Source organism: Pavona decussata, unplaced genomic scaffold (assembly GCF_977016875.1).
Source record: "Pavona decussata unplaced genomic scaffold, jaPavDecu1.1 SCAFFOLD_224, whole genome shotgun sequence".
Classification (NCBI taxonomy): domain Eukaryota; kingdom Metazoa; phylum Cnidaria; class Anthozoa; order Scleractinia; family Agariciidae; genus Pavona; species Pavona decussata.
The window spans coordinates 32996-56529 of NW_028145629.1; the positions used below are offsets into that span (position 1 = coordinate 32996).

Genomic DNA, 23534 nt, shown 5'->3' on the forward strand with positions numbered 1-23534 from the left:
TTTTTGGTAGGGGTGTGTGACTCTGTTCTCCAAACCCTGATCCACCCTTTTTTCAGACCTGCTGGACCCAGTTGTTCAAAGAGCGGATCACCCTATCCAGTGGATAAATCGTACTTCGTCCAATGCAGTTTATCCGCTGGATAAAACTATCCGCTCTTTGAATAACTGGGGTGAGGTCTCAAAATCATACCCGTTTCTGTAAACTCCATACCCGTTGTCAGACTTTCAGACCTATTTCAGACCAAAATGGCTCAAAGACCATACCGTTTGGAGCCGCTCATACCTTTCAAGCTTATATAGGGGGCGTAAGCCACTCCCCTCCCCACGGGACAGAAATAAGCTTCACGTCTGTGATGGATGGCCTGCACGCTGGTAAATCGAATTGTGTAGGAACTCTGCTGAGGCATCAAAGTGACAAGGAATTTTTAGTCGTGGCCTGCCTGTTCTTTAAATATGACATCTCTAGTCGTATTCTCTCTTTGAAAATCGTAAGACGCGGGAGTTGAGTGGCGCCCTTCGCCACTCTTATCTCCTAACAAGGGAGGGGACTATCCCCTTTTGACAGAAAAAATAGCTCAATTATAAGAACGTAGTCAAATGATAAACTTGAAAAACAAGTTATTTCTATCGATACACGCAGCTTTGCCTGCCTACTCTCCATACCCTACAGCTTCTCTGCTGGTTTGTTACAATTATAGGGGAGGGGACATGGTAGAAGCAGTACAAGACAGACAGTAAAATTTTAAATATTTTATTCTGCGTTTTAAAATTGAAAAGCCTTAGCTTGATTCATTATTTTCACGGAGGTTGTATTGATGTTTTATTTCAAGGTCAAGGTCTCCACTAGGAAACATTTTAAAAAATTCCGCATACTGTGGCGGTGCAACTTATTGCAGTTAAACAACTTGAGTTTGCTTATGTCGACGTTGTTGCCTACAAGCAGGGATACTTCCGCTGGAAGCGATCTTCGACTTAGTCTTAGGAATATGCGAGCTCACTGATTCAGTAAAAGTGGAAAAATTTTGAATTGCTGTTTGAGTTTATACGAGTTTTGGTTTCCCTGGGACCAAGTGACGTTTCCGTAAAATATTAGTGTAAACATTACGGAGATGTCCGTACAAAGTGGTTTAAATAGAAGACTTCACCAATTGAAAATCCTCCGTTGCACGCTTTTGTCTAAAACTGAGTCACATCAGTAACCGGGAAAACCTTTGCTGTTTTACTGCGAACGGTCGGTCTTATTTTCTTGAGCAATTTAGTACTGTAAAAACGCAGTTACTAAATCTACACACATCTATTTACAAATTTATATAAAACGTAGCTGACAGCTGAGCCAGCGAAGGTCGTCAGTCAAGTTCAGCGGTCTTGCCATACAAATACGACGCGTCTTGAAAACTGTTGAAAGTCACGTGGTCATCTTCGACGACGAAGGACAAACAAGAGACTCAAAGGCGGGAATCGTCTGGGTGTCACTGAATAACAAACTTTGTTCGTTTGGTCTTGTTATCGCATCAAACGTTCCCACGTTCTCTTGACTTCTTCGAACGCGGTTTTCGCTTTCTTTGCTGTTAATTTTTACAGGTAAATTCTATGAAAATCGTTATTGCCAAAGGTAGCATTGCACTTGGGACATTTCCGCTGCCTCGTGTCGTATCTGGTCTTTAAACACTCAAAACAGAACACGTGGAAACATTTGGTCAAGATGGCGTCCTTCTTGCGCGTGTTACAGCACGGACAAGTCAGCTTCGCCTGAAAACAACAATAAAAGGAAGTGACGTCACCATTAATGAAGCGGAGGTGTGGTGTAGCACTCTAATGGTAAGTGCGTAATTTTTTAGCTTTATAAGGGTCGGTGGTTTTTGGCATCTGCCGGAAGCTTTTCTCGCACGCTTTTGTGGTCTATTTCACCCAATCTCTTGCATTTCCAAACAAGGCATTAGGCTATGCTTACACTATACCGGATAGCTCTTGCGCCATCACCAAAAACATATCAGATAGGGCTTTCGTTCACACACAAAACACAGATTTCGGATCGAGTTTGTGCCGGAGCGATTATGAAAGTGAATCGTCACATATCGGAACGGTTTTGGTGACACTTTCTTGAGTAGTGTGAACAGAGAATCGAACCGAAACGGAGCCGTTTTGGGCCACTTCTGTTCGCACCAGGCCGGAGTATTTTTAACAACGGCACAAAATGCTATCCAGCATAGTGTAGACATATTAAATGCGCGGCTGAGAGTCAAATTGTGCTGGACTATGATTAAGACTGGTAACCCGAATATTGTGCTGCATGCTGAGCACGTGCCAACAATATCACTGCTAAGAGAGACGTATGATATTCACTATGTCAAGAGTGTGGGGCAACGAAAACATCTCAGCACCCGACGGAAATCGAACTCATAAACTTTGCGTAAGCTGGTCGAATGCTCTATATCGATTTTAATTAACGAGTGGCGAATTCAGTGGAATTTGGCAAAGTTGTCTTTTTAAGAGAACAGGAAAGTGTAGTATCCGGAAAGAAACATCTCGGAGCAAGGATTGGAGCAACAACAACAAACTCAACCCAAATATGGCGTCAACTCCGGGAATCCAACCCGCGCCATATTGGTAGGAGGCGAGTGCTCTCACCACAGCGCTATCCTTATCTACCAGATCTGCTGATCTGTCAGAGAATCTCAGCTCATTTGTTATAGCATCCGACCGCTGTATGGAAGGTCACGGCTCCGATCCTCGCTCCGATCACGCGAATCAGATTTGTTCTTTGTCCCACGTTCCTGACATGATGAATACTACATCTTTCTTAGCCTGCGTAGCTGGCGGTTTTGGTGGGCGGGAAAGCCAAAATGAGTGGTGCAGCTGCGGGTGAAATGGGGAGAGAACCGCGACAGTCGCGGCGAAGCCGCGTCAACGAGCGGCTTGGCCGCGAGGAACTCGTTGCCCTCGCCCCATTTCCACGCGGCTTCGCCACTCGTTTTGGCACTCGTGCCCGGCTTTCCGGTGAGCCCACCCATAAAAACCGCCAGCTACGCAGGCTACATCTTTCTCCATCTTTCTCATTTTACCAAGGAGCGTAAAATTAATCATGCGTCCTTATTATCACCAATATCTTTCTTCCACCAGAAAAAATCTAACACGATGAGACGGACTAAAATCCCATCATGGAGGGAGTAGTGACGCTCTTTGTCGCTTCATGTAAAGTACAGCTAAAAAAAAAGGCGGCCTGGTGAGGCAACTGACGAGCTCGTTCAGTCCTTTGGATTCTCTTTACATAACGCAAAGTGAGGCCCACTCTTGAACCATGAGAAAACTGGTCATCACAAGTCACGATGAGTGATCAACCTCGTTCTCATGGGTTTCCCTTGAACGAGGTTGGATGAGAGATGGCCAAGAATAATCCAGACGTAAAAAACAGACTTTTTGATTACCTTGTATTGTTTGATTTCCTCCAGAAGAATTTCATCCGCCGCACCATACAGAACGTTTTTCTTTTCCTTGTCTAGCCTCCGCTTCAGGCTTGCACACTCCTCCTAAAATAAGAGAGTCAATTGACATATTATGGGTTAAACCCTGCAGAAGGTGAATAGCACTTAAAAATAAATCACTTACTTTAAGTGCCAATGTATTTAGCGAAGAGCACTAATAGGAGACACCTTCCAGATCGAATTGGAATTTGGAAATGCTGGTTTTTGAGGAGAGGGGAAAACCGGAGTACCCGGAAAAAAAACCTCTCGAAGCAAAGACGAGAACCAACAACAAACTCAACCCACATATGATACCGAGTCCAGGAATTGAAATCCAGGCCACATTGGTGGGAGGCCAGTGCTCACACCACTGCGCCATCCCCGCTCCCCTTTAAAACGACAAGAACACAGAACGGGTAAACAGACCTACGAATGCTAATAAACACACAAAGTAGCCTGCACTACAAGAGTTATCGAGCGATTCTTATGTTTGCCATAGCCTCCGAACAACACTTGAGAAAAACTGAATTAGAATGGAAGCAAGGGTAGAGATCATTCTGATCTTTCATTTGCCACTCGCATCTTTGCTCAGCGTTGCAAAATGCTAGCCGCGAAAGTACTACTGTTTTAAGAGCTTTTATTTTCACACTGTGTACTTGAGAAAAACGAGCTAAGCAGCTTCTTACCTGAACTCTGCGTGACTTGAATGCTTCCTCTTCAGACGCACGTAACTGTTCTGACAAACTCTCTTGTGCCTGCAAAACCATAGTAAAGATAGTTTAATTAATCCAGCAATCTTTTACCCCGTTGGCAGATATCTCTTACCGGTATGATACAGAATCTCTGCTCGCACGATAGTAATTCTTCAACATTCCAAACATTCCGCTCGACTTGAACTTCAGACAAACAAACAGCACCAAAAAGAAGTACTGTTCCATAGATTTTACTTCAATGGTCACTTTAGGATTTCATTCAAAGACTCAAACGTTAGAACCACTTGTACAGCATAACAAACAGCACCACAGGAAGTACTGCTCAGTAGCTTTCATTTGAATAGTAACACTCCAGGTTTTCCAATTCATTTTTCTTTCATTCAATTTCAATTTATTATACTTGTCACACAATTAATCAAAAAACAACATTATTTAAAAAGAAAAAGAATGCGGTGGGTAAAACTACAAAAGAAGACTCAACGTTTGTGATCTATAGAGTGCATAACATAGTGCAAGAGAAAAGAGAGAAAAGAGCGTTCATGTAAGATGCAACAAAGTACCTCCTGAAACTGCTGTTGAAACGAGTCAAACCGGATTTTGATGTCTTGGGCAGCCTGTGCACTTTCTACTGCCTGTAAAAAAACACTATGGTCAAGATAGAGAATTGCCACAGACTGTTTTACACACTCGACTTTTGCACAGCGACAATTACTGACCTTCCGTTTATGTAGCTCCATCGCTTGCTGCCTCAAATTGACTTCCTTCTCGAGCGATGTCTGATGAAGTGGAAAGAAATAACAGGAGTTACATCGCATAAATGCTCACAGCAATGCTCATAATTTTACGAAACTTTGGCTGTACTTTTGTTTTTGTTTTAACTCTCAGAATCACTGATGGACCCCAGCCCATGGGAGGCGAAAGGTATGACCTCACTTTTAATGTTTCCTACATTCTACAGTACATGTATGCCAGTGTATCGTGTCCCGGTTAAGGAATTTGTAACGCAAGTTGTGTTAGAGCACACAACTGCTGCTAATCAAGAAAGACTTTTCCCGGCCGTGTGTCTAAGAGTAAGAAATCCCACTGCTCTCTAACCACAGCATTCTGAAGCGCCTTTTCTCTCTCTTCCAACTTTTTCACCAACTGAGTCTGCGTCTCACGGTGTGTGTTGAGAGACGTCACGTGATCAGCCAGCACATCCATCTCCTCTCGGATCTGTTTCTGTATCTGATTACCTTTGATGCGCTAAAAAGAACGTACACAAAAAACCCAAGAGATAAAAATAAAATAGGCAATAATTCAGAAAATACCGCCACTCACCACGTACATCATTCAAACAAACAATTGTGCACTTGTCTTCAAGTCCTTCAATAGACCTATACCTATCAAAAGTTCTATTTTCACTGGACCTTGATAACCTGTAGCTGCATTGTTCTGCTGTTCTTTCTTTTGTTCTCTTCACCAACCATGCAAGAAATTCGAAACGGTGCAGATCGCCCCCTTGTCTTATACCTCCAAGATAAGCCAAAGTCTGGGATATCCCCTATTGGTACAGCAGAGCAATTCACACTAATGCATGCGTTGTGATTTCTGCCAGGAATTTCCCCTTGTTTTTCGCTACTCTTTCTACTACTTGTACTTAACTGCGACCCTTTCGGTTCACAGTCTGGTTTTGTGACCTTTTGAAAGATAAGCACATTAGCGTTTTTAACGGAAACAACACACGTGAAATTGTTCCCACCTCAGACATAAGCTTCAAGTTAGCGTCGTCTTTTTCTCTTAACTGTTGCAGAAGTCGTACGTTCTGCTCCTGCATTTCCTCAAACGCCTGTCCTGTAAACTCCATTTCCGCCAACACGGCATCTTCCTCCTGAAGAGAACAGCGAAAAACAAACACGCTATCAGAGCTACGTACCGCAACGTGCAGACAATAACCCAAAAGTATGCCGGATTGTTTTGGTTGAGAAAAAATGCGTGCACAACGCAACTGTTTAACTTGAACTAAAACCAGCATACTTTTGTTTATCTGTATCAAAGAATAGCTTACACGCAGGTCTGCAAGATACTCCCATCCTCATTCTTCTCTCCAATAATTTCATTTTCATTTCATTTATTTGGTTTCTCCACTCCTAATACTAATACACAAGTATTCAATAGTTACATATATTGAATAAATTACAATTAACTTGAGGAGGAGAGGACAGGGTCACCTCTAGTAAAACTAATACTGTGCCCCTTATAATAGGCCAATAAACTAATTATTTAGTTAAATTAAGCAGAATAGAAAAATAGAAAAAGGAAAAAAAAAAAGAATATAAAATGAAAACGAATAAATAGGGATAACGTATCATTAATATTGAGCAAGGTAATAGTGATAGAGTGCTTTTCTAAACATTTTTTTACTGGATTTGTCCTTAATTGACTGAGGAACTCCGTGTTATTCCAAAAAAAAATCTTCCTATTACAGTTGAGCAAAATTCCCTTAAATTAAGTAACGTGGTTCAATTGAAAACCGCTCAATACGTACGAGGGTGATGGCGGTCACACTCCAGCTATGTTAACTGTACTAATGGCCGTGTTCGATTGATGTCCAGCAAAATAAACAGAAGTGTCCTTTGTTTTGACAAAAAAGCAAACAAAAACTCCAAAAACTCCAAAAACCAAGAGAAAATAAGTGAACTGAGAGGGAAACTAGGGGCGTCAGCTGGTATATGTGAATTTCACTTAATTTATTTTTAAGACATAGTCTAAACGGAAGTCGGTTTCCCGAGCCGTCCGCAAACGGTCAGTGTGACGACACAGGAAGTCATCGGAGCGTGCCAACGTCGCACTGTGTAATGGCGGCTGTTAAATACTCAATATGACTTTCCTAAGTGGCATTTACAGGCGTCTAGATACGTTTGTGGACGTCTTCAGACTTCCGTTTTCACGACGTCTAAAATTAGCTTATGTGAAATTCACATATCCCAAGGGCTATATTGGGGGTCTCCCTCTCTCTCCCTTTATTTTCTCTTGAAAACGCCAAACAGGTCAGTATCTGCAATGGGCGTTACTTTTTTGTTTAAACGCGAATGTCACGTTTGTCGTTTGCCATAAGCGCGATTCTAAATCTCTTCATTTGCCTACCTGTTTTGTTGCTGCTAGGTTTTTCTGTAGTTGCTCAATAGTTTCATCAGCCATCTTCAGTCTCCGTATCGCCTCTTCATCTGCCAGAGCTCCCTTGTGTTTCTCCAGTTCCTTTTCAAGGTTCTCTATCCGAGCCTTCTGTTCCTCTATCTCCTCCTTGAGGCGTTTTTCAACTGTTAAAAGCTAAACCGAACAACAAAAAGAAATTTGTTTCAGGAGATAAAACGACTTCCTTCATTTCTAGGAAAAAGTAAGAGAAATGCTTTAATTCTTCAAATGAAAATACGTAGAGGGCATTACACGAAGCGCGAACATAAGAATGGTAAAATATTGCTTTTTTTTTTTTTTTTGCTAATTCTTACCTCAACCTTGTCCCTGATATCCTTTGCGGCTCCTTTGTAAACATCCAGTAATAGTTTCATCTCTTTTTGGTTTTCCTCGGATTTTCTGAGGGGTCAAAGAAAATAGATCAGTCAAACATTGGGAGATGTTGGTGTATTAGTCAGTGAGTGACACAGGCAACTCTGAAAACGGAAATCCGAGTGCTCCTATCGAACCCAAGATCTTCTGATCGCTAGTTCCATCATACTTCCATCACGTTGTGCAGATGTTATCCAGACAATTTTTTTTTTCAAGTTGTTGAGCATACAGTGCACAAGTCAAACGAGAAGTTGAGGAGCGATCAAACTAAAATGCAATGTCTAAATTGCACCGAACTCTTATAATACGTTTTTAAAGCATTTAAGGAAGGTGCTTAGTTACTGCGCATACGTTCTGCGCATCTCGAAATTCCGATGGGTGGTGCCTTCTAATACAGGGATATTTTTGCGCGGTTTAAAACTATGCGGAGAAAGCAGAGCTTAGCAAGTGCTCTTGGTATCCAAAAAGAAAATTGGGGGTAACCATGCATTTTTCAGAGATAAAAGAACTTCAATTTTGAACAAAACGCCATACATTTCTTTGTATTTTACTGTTTTTTAGCATAATTGTTGCTTAATTATCTCTAAAAATGCGTGGTAGCCCCCAAATTTCTTTTTGGATCTCAATAGCCCTTGCTAAGATCTGCTTTCCCCGCATAGTCAAAAACCAAACAAAAATACTTCTTTATTAGTATGCACCGTCCTTAAGGAGGAAAACAACAACGAACTGGTAGTCGCTAACAATTGCAGTAATCGTAAATGAGAGCGATAACAACAACCCTCATCATGCCTTAAATCTCTAGGCTGGCCAGAGGTAAAGACGAACCACTAACGCAACGCGCTAGCAGATATATAACACTCACTTCAAGCTTGCCCGTAGTTCCTTGAGTTCTACATCACTGGATTTACTTGTTGAGGCGGTCTCTTCGCCCTCCTCTATTTCGCCTTCTTCTTCTGGCTTTGCTGTCTTTGTTTCTGTTTCGTCTTTCACCGTCTCGTCTTCCTCTTGATTTTCCCGCTCAGATGATTCAGTCTTATTCTCGGTCTCTTTGGCTACTTTCACCTCTTCAGACAACTGAAGCAAAGATGTAATACAATAAGTGGAAAAAAAAAATGGTCACAGTTGAAGACTGACAAGACGAACTTAAATGTGACCCTTTAACAGTGATCACCATCAAATTTCTCTTAGTGATATCAATGCTTATTCAACCCCTGAGGTCATGAGAATTAAGGTCTATTGATATTCTCCCAAGTACTTTTATAAGAAAGATACGGGAACAAGATAGGAGAATTGGTTCTTTGATATTAGGGGTTAAAGGGTTAAACCGAACTGTGGTTAAAATGTCCCCAGAACAAAGCACTCCCCTAACTTGGGGACTCTGGGTACGAGATTGGCATTGCTACGGCTTAAAAAAGTATAGAAAGATCGTAACAAACTTCTTCACTTGGGAGTTAACCAAAACAATACTACATAAATGTTTAATTTCGTGCATCGGGGACTGTTATCATATTTTTAACAATGAAATGTTGAAGTGTATGATAGGGGTGGATGTTTACCGAACCGTCTTTTTTTCTTCTTCTTTTTTCTTTTTCGCAAGTTTATAGACCTCGCCTTTGGCTCGGTCCACAAACTTGCAAAAAAAAAAAAAAAAAGAACTCGACCAATATTTTCTCAATAGACTTGGATTGGAAGCGAGGCTGGGGGTGATACAAACCTCACTGCTTTTTATCTGTAAATACAAACTAGTTAGCATAAGAACAGCATGATCTACACATGAAAAGCAGTGAGGTTTGTATCAAAAGAAAGTCACCCCCAGCCTCGCTTCCAATCTAAGGCCAGGTCACTAAGTACACAACTGTAAAATGGGCTATACGGACCTCACCCTTGTTCAATAACACATATATACAATCACTGAAATTGCAACAAATTGTCGATATTCTTCTCCCTTAGCCGGGCAGCGGGTTTTAATATCAACCTTTTTATTCGGTTTATTTAGTGTCTGTGCAGACATTGCTCCACCTAGTTACAAAACTTGACACTGGAAATAACTAACTACACTCAATGAATTAAAACAAAAATCTAACTAATAGTGTCTTTCTCGGGATTATTCAAACAGTTCAAAACGTCGATTTTTACCAAAGGTAGAAGAAAAACATTACCTATTGCACTCCATAACGAAACGATGAGAAACGGTCATTAATGAAGTTATGTAGTACGTAACAATTTCAAATAACTCTACATACTAACTATATTAAGTACAACACAACTTTTGCTCCTATTTACACTCACTGTTAACAGAGCAAGTATGTAGCCTGAGTATTTTGCTGCCATCCGTAGAAAGTGACATTGTTCAAACAATACACACTAAAGCACTACAGACATCTCAAACACTACTCCGGCAAAAGACAAGCCAGTCCACCGCCTAATACGAAAACTGAAAACAATTTTCGATTTTACACATTTCGAGCCCTCAATGGTTCCTCCTTGATTTCATGTTGTTCCTTCCTGTCTGCTAATATCTCCAGCTGTTCGTTTGAACACCCGTACAGCCATTTCTCTTCCAGGCCAGATTTCTGGCCATGCAGGACGCGCCATCTTGTGTTCCACATATCCGCGCCAATGAATCCGAGCAGGAGAGCACGATCAGTAGAAGGATGAATTTCATCACGCCCATGACTCACACGATGGTTGTTGAAGATGGCAGCCGTTCCTTCCTTCATCAGAAACCTTTGGTGATTCGCAGGGTTATACAGCATGTCTTGCAGCACAAGATATGCCTCGTAAAACCTCTTCATGGTCGAGTGATCCTTGAAGTTGCTCAATTCCATCCCAGCATGTTTGTTGGAGATCAGAACCGTCGGGTGCCGCTTCTCTAACCAGTTATAAGAAATGATTGGCCTTTCGATTGAGGTTTCAAACTGATAGATGTAGTATTTTGCTACATCGGACTCTTGTTGAGAAGTCATTCTTCTTCTTGCAAAACGAACTGGCATGGTGCTGAGAAGCTCATAGGCTTCGGGGTCTTCGCGGCGCAACTGCTCAATGACTGCAAGGTTATCAACCCAGAAGTTAAACGTGTCTTGGGTAGGAGCAAAATAGCGAGTGGGAAGAAGACATGACAATCTGGGTATGTCATAATAATAGGCGGCATCGATGTGGATGGGATGCTTCTCCGCGCTGTAGACATTTTGGTGGTATTTCTGCGCGCTATTCTTATCTACCTGTATAGCAATAGTGTTGACGGGGTGTTTGCGTTGCCTTGGCTGACCAACACAATGCAGAATCCCATCCAGGCCCTCTTGGCTCGGAGGCACTCCCTCGAAGAAAGCCACGCCATATCTTACAAGGTCGCTCAACCAGCTCTCGAGCTTTGTCATTCGCTCCGCGTAATTGTAGACGGGAAATCTGAAGTTGGCATCCCAGAGGGTAAGCTGCGTTTCCTTGCGAAGACGGTCGTTGTTTTTCATATCCTGCGCGCGAAGCCAAGAGGCGTTGAAGCTGCTACGATGCTCTTCCCACTCAACTGTGACATCTTCGCTTCCATCGCCGTTTTCGACACCGACGATTGGTGACTCAGAGGCTATGAAGCGAGCGTAGTCGACCTGGTTGTAAAACCAGCTGTCAGCGTTGAAAACTTTAGGGTCGCGCACAGAACCACGCAACCAAATGCTCGGAAACTCGCTTTTTGCACCATCTTGCCATGTTATCTTCAACAAGTCTTTGGAGTGCGATAAGGCAGCTATGCGAAACGGTGCTCGAAGGATTGCAGCCATTGTGGTCGAAGGTCAGCTAAGGCAAACGTGAAGGAACGCGAAACTTTACTGTATCTTGCCAACGCCCGAATAAAAAGCAAAGCTTGTTTACTGCTCATTTTATACCATAGCCTCACCCTCTCGAGAATTGTTTTTTTTGTTTTGTTTTGTTTTGTTTTTGTCCCCTTCAAATTTGCCCGTGTTCACAAATAGCATTTACTGTAATCCCCGGATACACAAGAATCAAAATTTAGCTTAAATGTTACTCAGTGAAAGAATGGTAAACCTTTTCGACCATCAACATCATCATCACAGTATTATGATCGAAAAGGTTTAGCATTTTGCTAACATTTTGACCTAAATTTTTATTCATAACAATTATTGCACGAGCTCGCGTTTGATATGAGATAATAATTAGCCAACGAAACGCGTAGCGCCAAGGCCGATAAGCCTGTGCAATACCATACAATATAACAACAACACTTTTATATGTCAATACGGAAAATTATTACAGCAATGACTGGGCAGGTCAGTAACAAAATGAGTATAATAAACTCTCGAGTCTGGTCACAGAATACTAAAAGTTTGTCTCAAGGGAACTTTGTGCAAAGGCAGAAGATTTGTGGCTGTATTAGGGTTTCCCTTTTAAGAAGAAATGGTAGCCTTGGTAGCTTATTGGATGTAACGTGGTATTTGTTGCAATTTGCACAATGCAATTTGTTATTCATTGTCTACGATTTGATAACTTTTCCACTACAGCACACCTTGCAATAAATATTACGTCTCATGATGGAATGCAAACTGTTATTTTCTTTTTAATCTGCCTTACACTTTTTCAATACACGGAAAAATGTGTTCCATTTAAGTGAATTTTCCGCTAAATCGGAAAACCCTATTCCAACGTATCAACTATACTTGAGTTTGCTTACCTTAACCACTTGCACCTGCGATTCACTGAACTTTCTCTTGTATCTCGACACCTCAACCTTCAACTGCTGGTTGTGACTCTAAAAACATCACACACCAAAAAAGTTGATTTGCATGTCATATATTAACAACAAGGACGAGTTTTTCTGGTTTTGAGGAATCTGGAAGATAGAAGCTGATATCATTTTCAATCGCTCGTAAATTAGCGAATTTAAGTCATTTTTGAAGTATATTTAGGTGGATTCATTTAAGCATACTAGTATCAAGTGTGTTGACGGCGGCCATGTTGGAGGAACAGAACAATAAGAAATTTTTATATAAATAGAAAATTTATTTCCCAACAGAAAATCATTCTATGGTTTCGCCCCTCCGACATGGCTGCCGCGAAAACACTCTATAGCTGTCGCTTTTGCAGTGGTGATCAATTTTTTGTATTGTTTTTTGTTCTTTGAACAACTGATTTTTAGCCAAGTGCTCCAAGTAGTTCGGACGTGTATTGAAGCAGTAAGCACTCAAAACGTCGCGTATGAAATAGACGACAGTCACATGGTAATTCAGTCCACAGTGTAGTAGCCTGGTGTGAAAAATAAATGCACGGGGCCCCTATTACAAACTTGTAACCTTAATTACACCCCCCCCCCCCCCCCAAAGGGATAGTACAAGTGATAATCAAAGATTAGGGAGTGCGTTCGTTTGATTGCAGGCTCTCTCTTCTTTGCCAAGTTGGTGATGATGTTATCTGACCCTGCGAAATCTACGGGGATAGATTGATTGATTGATTGATTGATTCATTCATTCATTCATTCATCCATTCATTCATTCATTCATTCGTTGATCGATTGATTGTCCCAGACAATCTCGCCATTACCGAGCTGCTGTGAATCTCATTATGAAAGGGAGGCTAAGTGCAAAACTTTAAGTTGTTCGCACATGAATGAAAACTAATTTTCATAACAAAGACTTTGGTTTTAGCCTCACTTTCATAATGAGGTTCAACGCAACTCGGAAATGGTCTATTGGCAATGAATATGTTCAGCATCACTTATTATATCCTTTAATTTTTTTTTACCTGTAAACTGCTCAACATGTGACTCATTTCCTTTGTCATTGGGCCTGTGTAGAGGGATTTGAAAATATAGAAAACGTTAAATAACCCTTTTAACCCCTAATATCAAAGAACAAATTCTCCTATCTTGTCTCCATACTTTTCTTTTGAAAGTACTGAGGGGAAGTTATTAAAATATCAAGCAAATTCACCTTGGATGATCATATCCTTAATTCTCATGACCTCAGGGGTTGAATAAACATTGATATTACAAGGAGAAATTTGATACTGATCACTGTTAGGGCTTAAAGGGTTAACAACAAGTTGGAAAAGCAAGAAAAATACCATCTTCACTCACAGCACCGCCCTAAAACAAGTGCGATGCGTTTCAATAATGGCAGCAGTGCTTCTTTGAAGTACTTGAGCTCTACATCTTGGCAGCAGTGCTTATTCAAAGTGTCAAAGGAAAAATGTAAAGCAATAACATTCATGTTAAGCCACTACAGAGAATTGGAGTTTTGTATCAGCCAAAAATGTTGTTTTCAATTAATTCTTTGTAAGCACCTCCCCCAAAAATGTTGTCCTTGAATGAGTGCTGCATCAAGATTTCAGAAACTCTTATAAGCACCATGGCACATTCTCAAGTAAAGAAGGTACAGCCATCTTCTCACTTAAGACATTTTTATTGCAGAAAGCTTTAATGTAATTTTTATGCAGTTTGTATAGTTTTAGTACTCTAAGTAGGTTTATAGTTTTAATGTTCGATATATTTTATTTTTTAGAGTTTTTAGCACTGATGAAAATAGCCATTATTAATGTCAGCGCTATATAAGTTTTAATATTGTTGTCTTTGTGAAAATTTAACTAACATTTAACTTTTTCAGACCATTAAGTCACTATATCTTTGGACTCTTGAATAATTGAAGGGGCTGAATGCATAACTGCCTTATGACGAATTTTGTTGACTCAATAATTTGACCTCATTTTTCAAACCAGTGAAAAACCCACAGAGCAATGTTCTCTAACTAAATGGAAGGCCACATGCATAACTTCAATAGCTTTTGAGCAAAATGCAAAATCGGTCAAAAATCTGACATAAGACCATTATGCTCTCAGCACTTCAATAAATATTTTGGCAACACTAACCTGTCTGTTCATTTGCCTTGAGGTTTTGTTCAAACTCCATCCTCAGCAAGTCGTAGTCCCTTTTGACTTGCAGCAGGGCATCATGCAGCTCAGTAATCTCTGCTTTGTATTTCTTTTGTATTGTGATATTGTTTGACTAAAAAAGAAATCAAATGCATTTCATACTTATATTGTCACGACAACTTACTCAACGAAGACTCACCTTTTTTGCAACAAAACATAGATTTGCGTACGCTCCCAATTCCCCTCTTCCCTCCCCTTGTGAACGCCCAATTCCCCTCCTCCCTCCCCTCACATGCGCCCGATTCGCCTCCTCCCTCCCCTTTCAAGCACCTGCCACACAGGATGTTATTATACTGTAACAGTTATTATTTTCTTGGAGCAACGTCTCCTGAATTCAAGGCCACATGCAAAATCTCTGTTGAATCTGAGCTAAAACAACAAAACATGATCTGAAATGCACCATAGGTTAGTTATGCACCGAGCCCTTCAAATAAAAGTTACATAAACTATAAATGTCAAGTAATGGTTCATGATGTCCTTTCTCCTTGCTATTCCAACTGAAGAAACGAGTCGATACAAGTTTTAAAAACTAAAAATAAATCAATAAATAAAACAAACATTAATGAACATTCAAGTACCTCAATTTGCTCAAGCTGAAGAACATGTTGTGTTTTAGTTGTGCTGAGAACACGCCGAGTGTCATCAAGTTGCTGACGAAGCTACAGAAAATTATTAAACAAAAGCAACAATTTGTGATTAAATAGCCAATGGAGCTGGTACTGGTATTGTTTGCAGTGGAGCCTCTTAGAGGCTTCACAGCTTGAAAATAAATCAGTTCAAAACCTTATAAATACACTGATGGTAGTGGCAATGCAATTATATAATACACACATTCCTTTAACATTATTGCAAATACTGAAAATATAAGAATTGAAAGAGAATTCAAAGGTTGCATTCTAGGACTTACAGGTATTGCATGAATTCTTTGTGATAAATGTATAGAAGATGTCACAAAATTAGAGCTGACCATTTGCTTTTTTGTTATAGCAGTGCAGTGTCCATCAGTCGGCATTGGATAGTAACTCATTAAACAGATATATCAGGCGACCTTTTGATCCTTCTCACCTCCATGACAAAAAAGCCTAATTGCACTTTACATTTTACTTGAAAGTAAATTTGAATTTGCCAAACAAGTGAACATTTTTTTTGTTCAGTACTTTACTCTCACCTACCTGAGTAACTTCTCCATATAAAACTGAAAACTGTGATTGCAAACACTTGTAAGGAGCTGACTGAAGAACTGTATTTTCAGGCATGTGGTTTATCTGCAAAAATTAAGACCAGCTCAGTCAAGTTGTAAGTATTATTACAATGGATTTTAGCCCCCCTCCCTCCCTCCCCACCTCCATAAAAAAAGAATTGGCCCCAAAATTTCATAAGCCAATGGTGTGTGAAGGTTAAGTGATACAAGCACAGTGTCAAGCAACCACAAGCATAGGAGCTTTATGTCAAGTGAAATAGAATAGGAAAAATTTTGATTCTTGTGGTTGTTCTTGCATCAAGGAACTCAACTTGAAATCAACAAAATAAATTATCTGATAAACATGAGCATCTGTCACCAGAAATCACGCAAAATTCTCCACATGTCATCACAAACCTCAAGCTTAAGTTTTTCCTTTTCTTGCTGAGATGTGATAAAATTCTCATTTAATTTTTCCAACTCTTCAAGTCTTGTTTTTGCCATATCTCTCAGGTCTTCAAGCTCAGTTGACACCTCGTCATTCTAGAATCAAAACAATTATTGACACACTATTTTGGGGAACAAAACCAGAAAAAACAAACCACCAATCAGAATTAGGCAAACAACAAAATGGACTGGTCAATCAGCATTAGTTTTAAGCAAATACAAGTAGTCAGCACAAAATGTGGAAAAAGGCACAATTTGTGTTGATTTAAATTCTGATTGGTTGAAAAAGTGGCAAAGTAAACATGCCACATAGATAAGAGGGTTAGTTTCTACAAAAAACTGTGGAGCTGCTTCATTGAAGGAGTAGAAATGAACATTTGGTTTTATCAACACAGCTAATAAGGCAATTTGGCCAACGTAAAGAGACTCGCGTGTTGACTTTTCAAAAGTAGCCATTCATCAGAAAGAATCAACAAAGAGGCCTTATGCTTATATCATCAGCATTCCAATCTCTTTACAGTGGCCAGATAAATAATAATTATTATTATTGTGCAGTTCCACAAAAGAACCATACTCCCCCCATGGAAGGTTTTTGTTCTGCATCCCTCCTCCTCTCCCCCCCCAGGAAACTCCAGTTTAGCTTCATACTTTGCTTCTAAAATTTTGACTTATAAGACCCCCCCCCCCCCGCCCCCATCCCCTAGGAACTTCCGTTGACCTTCCTTGGGGTGGGTATGGATTTTTTTCTGGAACTGAATATTACATTATCAAGTTGATAAAACAAAATGCTTGTTTATAAAACATAACATACCAAAGCATAACCAAAGTACAAGTAAAATTATTATGACATTCACTCAAAAACCATAGTACCACATCAATAGACCTTTATCACATGGCGGCCATGTTGATTCTGAGGAGAATAAAAAACTTTGTTTTTGCATGGCATGCCTCGCACTGAATCGTGTCTGGCCAAGGCTTGCCGTGCGAAAACAAAGCTTTTATTGCCCCGAGACTCAACATGGCCACCAAGTGATAAGGGTCTATACAAGACGAAACATACAAGACATGAGAACAAGGCTACAATGATTACCTGCAATGACTATTCTAATTAAAGAAAATAGTAAGACAAGTGAGAAAAAGTTTCATGTCTTCAAACTGATATGGTTACCTGAGCTGGCCCACTTTCTCCTGGTTCACCCGGTGTGGTATTTCCTTCCCGCAATCTTTTATTCACATCTTCCAGCTCATTCAGCCTCTTCACTAAATTGTCAACTCTGTGATTGGCTTTTTGAAGTTCATACTGAGCATCTTGAAGCTGAGTATTTAGTTGAGCAATCTCTTTTTGAGCTAAAGCATATTTATCTCGAATTTCTGAAAACTGAAAGTACAATAATGATAATGTTAAATCATCCTTCCTTAAATATATTAAAAAAACTTTTAAACAATCAATGAATTAAATTTACACAGGACTACTTCACAGTTAGAAATGGTAATGGAGGAATGTTTCTATTTTTACTCTAACAACTGAATTGCTAAGTAACGATTATCCCGAGGATGCGTATATTGAAGCACCCACTCTTCTTTTTAAAGAGAAAAACATCTCAGCTAACTAGACAACTCAGACACCATTCTATTTTGTGTATATTTGTTGAGCCCACTGCCGATTTACCGCAGCTGCTGACAGTTAAATTCTGTAAAACTCTGAAGCTGGGGCCAAACAAGAGAAAACTCTTGTCAACTCTCACAAAAAATTTGGGCAGCTTCAAATTGATGAGAGCACGTGAGAGTCGATGAGAGTGAGTGAGAGCGCATGACAGTTTCAGGCCAAATGAGAATGAGATTCTGAATTCTCTTCCTCATTTGGCCCTGGCTTAAGTTGGAAACAGACATTATGCCCACCAGCAACAAAAAAGTAGTTACTAAGTACCTCCAGTGACGTGGTCTGCTGTTTTTGATGGAGTGAAGTTACTAGCTCCCTAAGTTGTTTGTTGTCAGCCTCCAGGTCAGGTTTTGCCTGTACATTGGAACTTGGTTTCTGAGCTGTTTCTAGTTGTTCTTGTTCATCTAAGTTTATTTGGGAAAGAAACAAAACAAGGTTTGGTGAGTGAAATTGTATAAAAAGCAAACAAGGTTCATTGAGTTTCACAAAGTTTTCAAACACAATGTCACAGTGTTGCGGCCTACACAAATGGGATACAGAGGTGTGATTGCTTTCTTTTGTATACAAGACTGAACCAAGTCAAGCGAAACATTGGTGGTTGCAAACAAAAGAAATCAGTCAAGGGTCCATGTCTCACTGAAAAGGAGATATGGTGTAGGTGTAGTATGGTGTAGGTCTTGGTGTAGGTTGCTTGCATTTTCAAGAAAATAAAGTAAACAAATAAGCTATTTCTTGAGAATGAAGTATTAATCAGTGAATGACACAGGCATATGCAGAAAAAAAATCTGTTCTGAGTATGCCTGTGTCATTCACTGATTAATACATCATTCTCATTTATTCACCAGGCTTAACATATTTCATCACATTATTTCCAAGCTATGTCTTGTTTGTTTCACATTTTGTTCAAAATTTAAATACACAACTAAGTTTCTTAGTACATGATAACCAGTCTCTAGCTATTCCATAGTAAGGATTAATTTTCAATTTTACAGGAAAAATGCATTTATATTAGTGTTGCTCAAAATCCTTCAATTATTATTTTGATAACAATTCAATACCTTTGCCTCCTTCTCCCACCACATCAATTTCCTCATTGGCTGCCTCCTTTAAAACTGTGGATGCCGACGTAAATGGCCCAGACATTTCCACATAATGCAACAGTTTTCTCGTATGTTCTTTTGTGGCCGCAGATCTCTTGGCCACTTCTTCTCTGACTTGTTCTGAGTCCATATTTGTCAAGTTATCTAAGTATGAGAGTGTAGCTTCATTGGATGTCTGTTCAGAGTCTTCTTCCACGATGCCTTCATATCTCTGTAGTATTGTCTTGATGTCTTCATCCAGCTAGAAAATAAATTGATTCTCAATAACAAATTTAAATCACATGCAACTAAACTGTTGCATACTTTTCTCTGTATAAGTACTCAAATGATTGGACTTACACAACTTTGAAAATGGTGACATGGAGTCATCGAAACATCAGTCGGCATTATCATCACTTGTTTTTATTTTAAATTTAAAGGGGCTAGTTTAGACTGCTACCTGGTTTGCTCTGTTAGTTATAACAGCACCAGATTGCTGAGTGAGAGGTCACTGGTCCAAAATCCAGGTTGAACTGCATACCAGGGTCTTTATTACTTAGTATTACTAAGTTCATACTGGCTGTGAGCTAAACATCTGCCTAAATTCAGACGATCATATCACTCAGGGCATTTACGTGAAGCTGTTAACCTTGTCTCTTCACCTTGAAATGTAAAACTTGACGGGGATGTTAAAGAACCCACACTCTCTTTGCAAAGGGCAGGACATCAAGTTCCTTGTGTTTTGGTCTTGCCTACCATATAGTTCAAGGTCGGGCTGAGAATGGGCAATGGGCTAACCCCCTGCCCCCCAAAAAAGCCTAGGTTATAGAAATCAACAGTCCAAAGACTGCTGTGGCCTATGTTTCAGGGTAGAGTGGAAGCGTGAAAAAGAGAAAATATTAACCCATTGACTCCTACATCGGCCAAAACCGGCCGTCCCTCGCGCATGCTCTGAGCGTGAAACTCAATACGTTCTCCCTCCCCTCCTTGAGTTTTTTTTCGTCCTGAAAAGGTCACAATAGCTAGTAGGATGATTAACCAATCAGAATCTGTCTTTAGCGCATATTTTAAGGCATTTTAGGGGGGAAGGGAAAGGATCCTTCTGAACCTACCGCATGGAGCTGAGCAAAATTACAAAATGATGCCGCGCGTGAATCGGTCCTGAAGTTTCAAGACATGTTTTTTTCATCTTTTAAAGCAAGGTCATCTTTTTTAAGCTCACAATGGAAAGGAATAACCATGAACAATAATCTGCCGCCAAAAAAGAGAACTTGGAGGCGGTGAAAAACAGCCAAAAGCCGTTTTGCGTTGTGATCTCTTCAATTTCCACACCGCTAATGAAATATGCCTCAAAAGTTAAAACTGAACCGCGGGCTTCAAACGGAGTTTATAAGACCAGGACAATGGTGACAACACGGTAAATGATGTTTTCCGATGTTGATTTGCTTTTTACAAATAGTTTAAGTGATGATTTGAACCAGAATTCTGTAACTTCTGTAATTTTCATCGCAAACGTGTCCGAATTTACTGTGAGTGATCGCCTTGTACAAACACGGAGCGTCTTCAAATTTTACATGCGTGTTTGCATGCACGCAAGAAAACTGAAAGCTTTTTGCCTCTAATAGCAAATGTATTGTTTATTTCAATAAAAAGTTTAGTTGGAAAAGCTTTTTGTTGATTTTTGTGTCTTTGTCAATTCATATATTCGTTTGAGAAGCGACAGATGCGTTATCAAGGACAATTTGCATAAGCGGGTTGAAATTTGATACGCCAAAGGTTTTCATCAACATGCCATGAATTTTAGCAATTTTTGCATTCAAGTGTGTTTTTCGGCAAGTGATTAATCGGTAACCATGTTATTTTACTTCGGAAAACATTTGTTTAATCATTCCAGTTTAATATGCAGTTAATTTTGGAAGCCAAGAATATTTATTTATCTATTGCGCATTTAGCGAGTAAAACCGCTCTAGGAAAAAGGTAATTTATGTGAAAACCATGGAAACACGACAGGAGTCAAAGGGTTAACTTATAATAAGCCATATTGCACAGCGCCATGCATACTTTCCTTCTACGCCTTGTGTACAAAAGTTGCTTGGAAAAAGCCATACAACCCTGCTAGAAAAACTATGGCAACTGTTTCTTATTCTTTTTAATGTGTGTGTTCATCTTCCTCCTACAAAAAATAGTTGCAAGACTACGAAGATTAATATTTTTTATTCCTGCCAAAAAAAGTTATTTTATCAGTTTATAACCAAAGCACAGAGCAAAACAACAACAACAACAAAAAATACCTGCATCCAGTGCCTGTTTATGACAGAGATGATGTTCAGATCAGATTCTCGTTGTTTCTTGAGTTCATCCACCTGATCCTTCAACTTCTCCTCCTCTACCTTCAATTCCTCCAGTCGCTCTCCCAGTTTCTTATTTTGAAACTTTAAAACCTTCAAGTTCATTTCATCCTGCACAGAACAACAAGTGCACACCATAAATTTAGATTCAGAAATGGGTGCTTCCAGAAAATATCCATACTCAACTTGCAAAAGGGATTTTTTTAAATATCCCCTCTCCCCACCCCACTGAAAATTCCTAGTTTCTTTAAAAAGAAATGTATGAAAAAAGTTGAAACTTTGTTGGCCTTTCAGACAGCTTATTTGGAGCAATTAATGTTTTATTTTAAGGCAATAACGTCAAAAATGCCTCTCTTGCCCAAACCCTATAATTACAGGATGACCTAAGAATTTAAATAAATGAAGTAATTTTTCTTCAATGTGTGCAGATTTCTTGCCATATATTTAAGTCAATCTTTGTACATATTTTGTATCCAATGTGGTTATACTTAGTATATGTATCTTATACCTCTTCCCATAAAATTTCTGTAATATCATCGAGAGTTATAGAAATTAAAAAAGATATGAATAGTAGTAATAAATCGATAGCAAAGATGTCATTGGTATCACCTATTATTGCAGCTGTTTCTTTACTTTTTTATTTCTCCTTTAATGTTAACCTTCATTTTAGTTTTAGTTAGCATGTTTAATTGGCATGGTTTGTATTTACTTGTGTTCTGTTTTTTTGCATTTTGCTGAAGGTTTTGCCATGTTTAACCCTAACCTGTAACATATAAAAGAACAAATGCTCCTATCTTGTCCCCATAGTTTTCTTATAAAAGTACTGGGGTAAAGTTATTAAAATATCAAGAAAATTCACCTTTGGTGATCATATCCTTTATTCTCATGTCCTCAGGGATGGAATAAGTATTGATATTACAAGGAGAAATCTGATGCTGATCAATGTTAGGGCTTAAAGGGTTAAATAATGTTGTCTATCTGTCTTTATTAAAAACTGGATCATTGTATGATGCAATTCCAAGGATTTGATTGGCTAAGCGGCCATGGTATATGAGCCATTATACCATGCCCGAGGAATAGCAACCATTGAAATGGTCTTCTGGTTGTTCTTGCTAAGCGGGACCAGCAAGATCTAACAATATTTCTTGATTGTTTTTAATGAAACAATTATTCCACTCGTGCTTGTTGGATATCAGATGATTATAGCCAACTCGGCGCTTTGCGCCCCGTTGGCTATCTATCATTTCATATCCAACGTGCGCTCGTGGAATAATTGTCAAATATCATTGTACCAACCAGTCCACAGGCTTATTGGCTATTGAAACAATAATATGGTTGGTACGCTTAATTAAAAAAAACAAAAAGAATGCTTGTAAGCTAAATGACAAACTCTGCTTCAAAGTCAGTGTCCAGCTTACAAAAGTAGAATGGTCACACCACTCATACAGACACTTTGTCTGGTAACAGTGTTGGCTATAATATTATTGAGTTCAATCACAGCATTCTAGCAGATTAAGTCTTACAACATCTTTTGACTGAAACAGTCCCAAAGAAGTTAGTAACTGCTTAACTTACTAACTTCTCGACAAGGGTGTTTCATCCAAAAGATATTTCAACTACAGTTCACACAAGTAACCGTTTCATACACTCACAATCAAGCGCTTAACGGATCGTAGATATCAGTTGAAGCTTAAATCCAATTAGGCTTAAATAATGTATAGTATAGTAAAAAGTTTAGCAACGTTAGCAATGGAAAAGGTGTAACCATGGATCAATTTCAACTATTTGGGAATCATCTTGCCATATATTATCAATGGCCATGCAGAAAAATATGTAAAAGATCTTACTACAACCTTTGCCAAAATGAACGTAAGCGACTGTCAACTCACCTCAGTGGAAACAGCACCGATGTTTACCGGTGGAATCATTTTTGTGAGAACCTGTTTCTTCGCCGGGGGTGTCCCCGAAGATTCAGGTTGGGAGCGTTTCATTTTGTTCACTTAACTATACTTGGCTAGCTTTTCCAGTTGGTTTCTAAGTCATTTTTTCACTTCCTTCAATTCCTCAAAGCCATCTGGAAGACGCCATTTTGAAAATGCACATGTTCAGAGCCCGTGATAAATTAACAGCGGTAATACAGTATTAGAAGTAGTCGTTCATATACGGT

The 23534-nt window shown here is 39.5% G+C and overlaps 1 protein-coding gene across 1 annotated transcript; it reads right to left on the reverse strand.

Annotated features, from left to right (window-relative positions):
- Positions 1-735: 735 nt before the first annotated feature.
- LOC146458964 (E3 ubiquitin-protein ligase BRE1B-like) lies at positions 736-23474 on the reverse strand. The gene is made up of 21 exons (XM_085090087.1): positions 23257-23474; positions 21311-21478; positions 18999-19281; positions 18208-18344; positions 17449-17658; positions 16251-16376; positions 15826-15918; positions 15232-15312; positions 14591-14726; positions 13469-13512; positions 12402-12479; positions 8583-8794; positions 7663-7747; positions 7301-7483; positions 5916-6044; positions 5270-5419; positions 4891-4950; positions 4735-4806; positions 4148-4216; positions 3426-3527; positions 736-1749 (listed from the first exon to the last, which is right to left on the reverse strand). The coding sequence occupies exons 1-21, from the start codon at positions 23356-23358 to the stop codon at positions 1576-1578; spliced, it is 2694 nt and encodes an 897-aa protein (XP_084946213.1). The 5' UTR covers positions 23359-23474; the 3' UTR covers positions 736-1575.
- Positions 23475-23534: the final 60 nt, after the last annotated feature.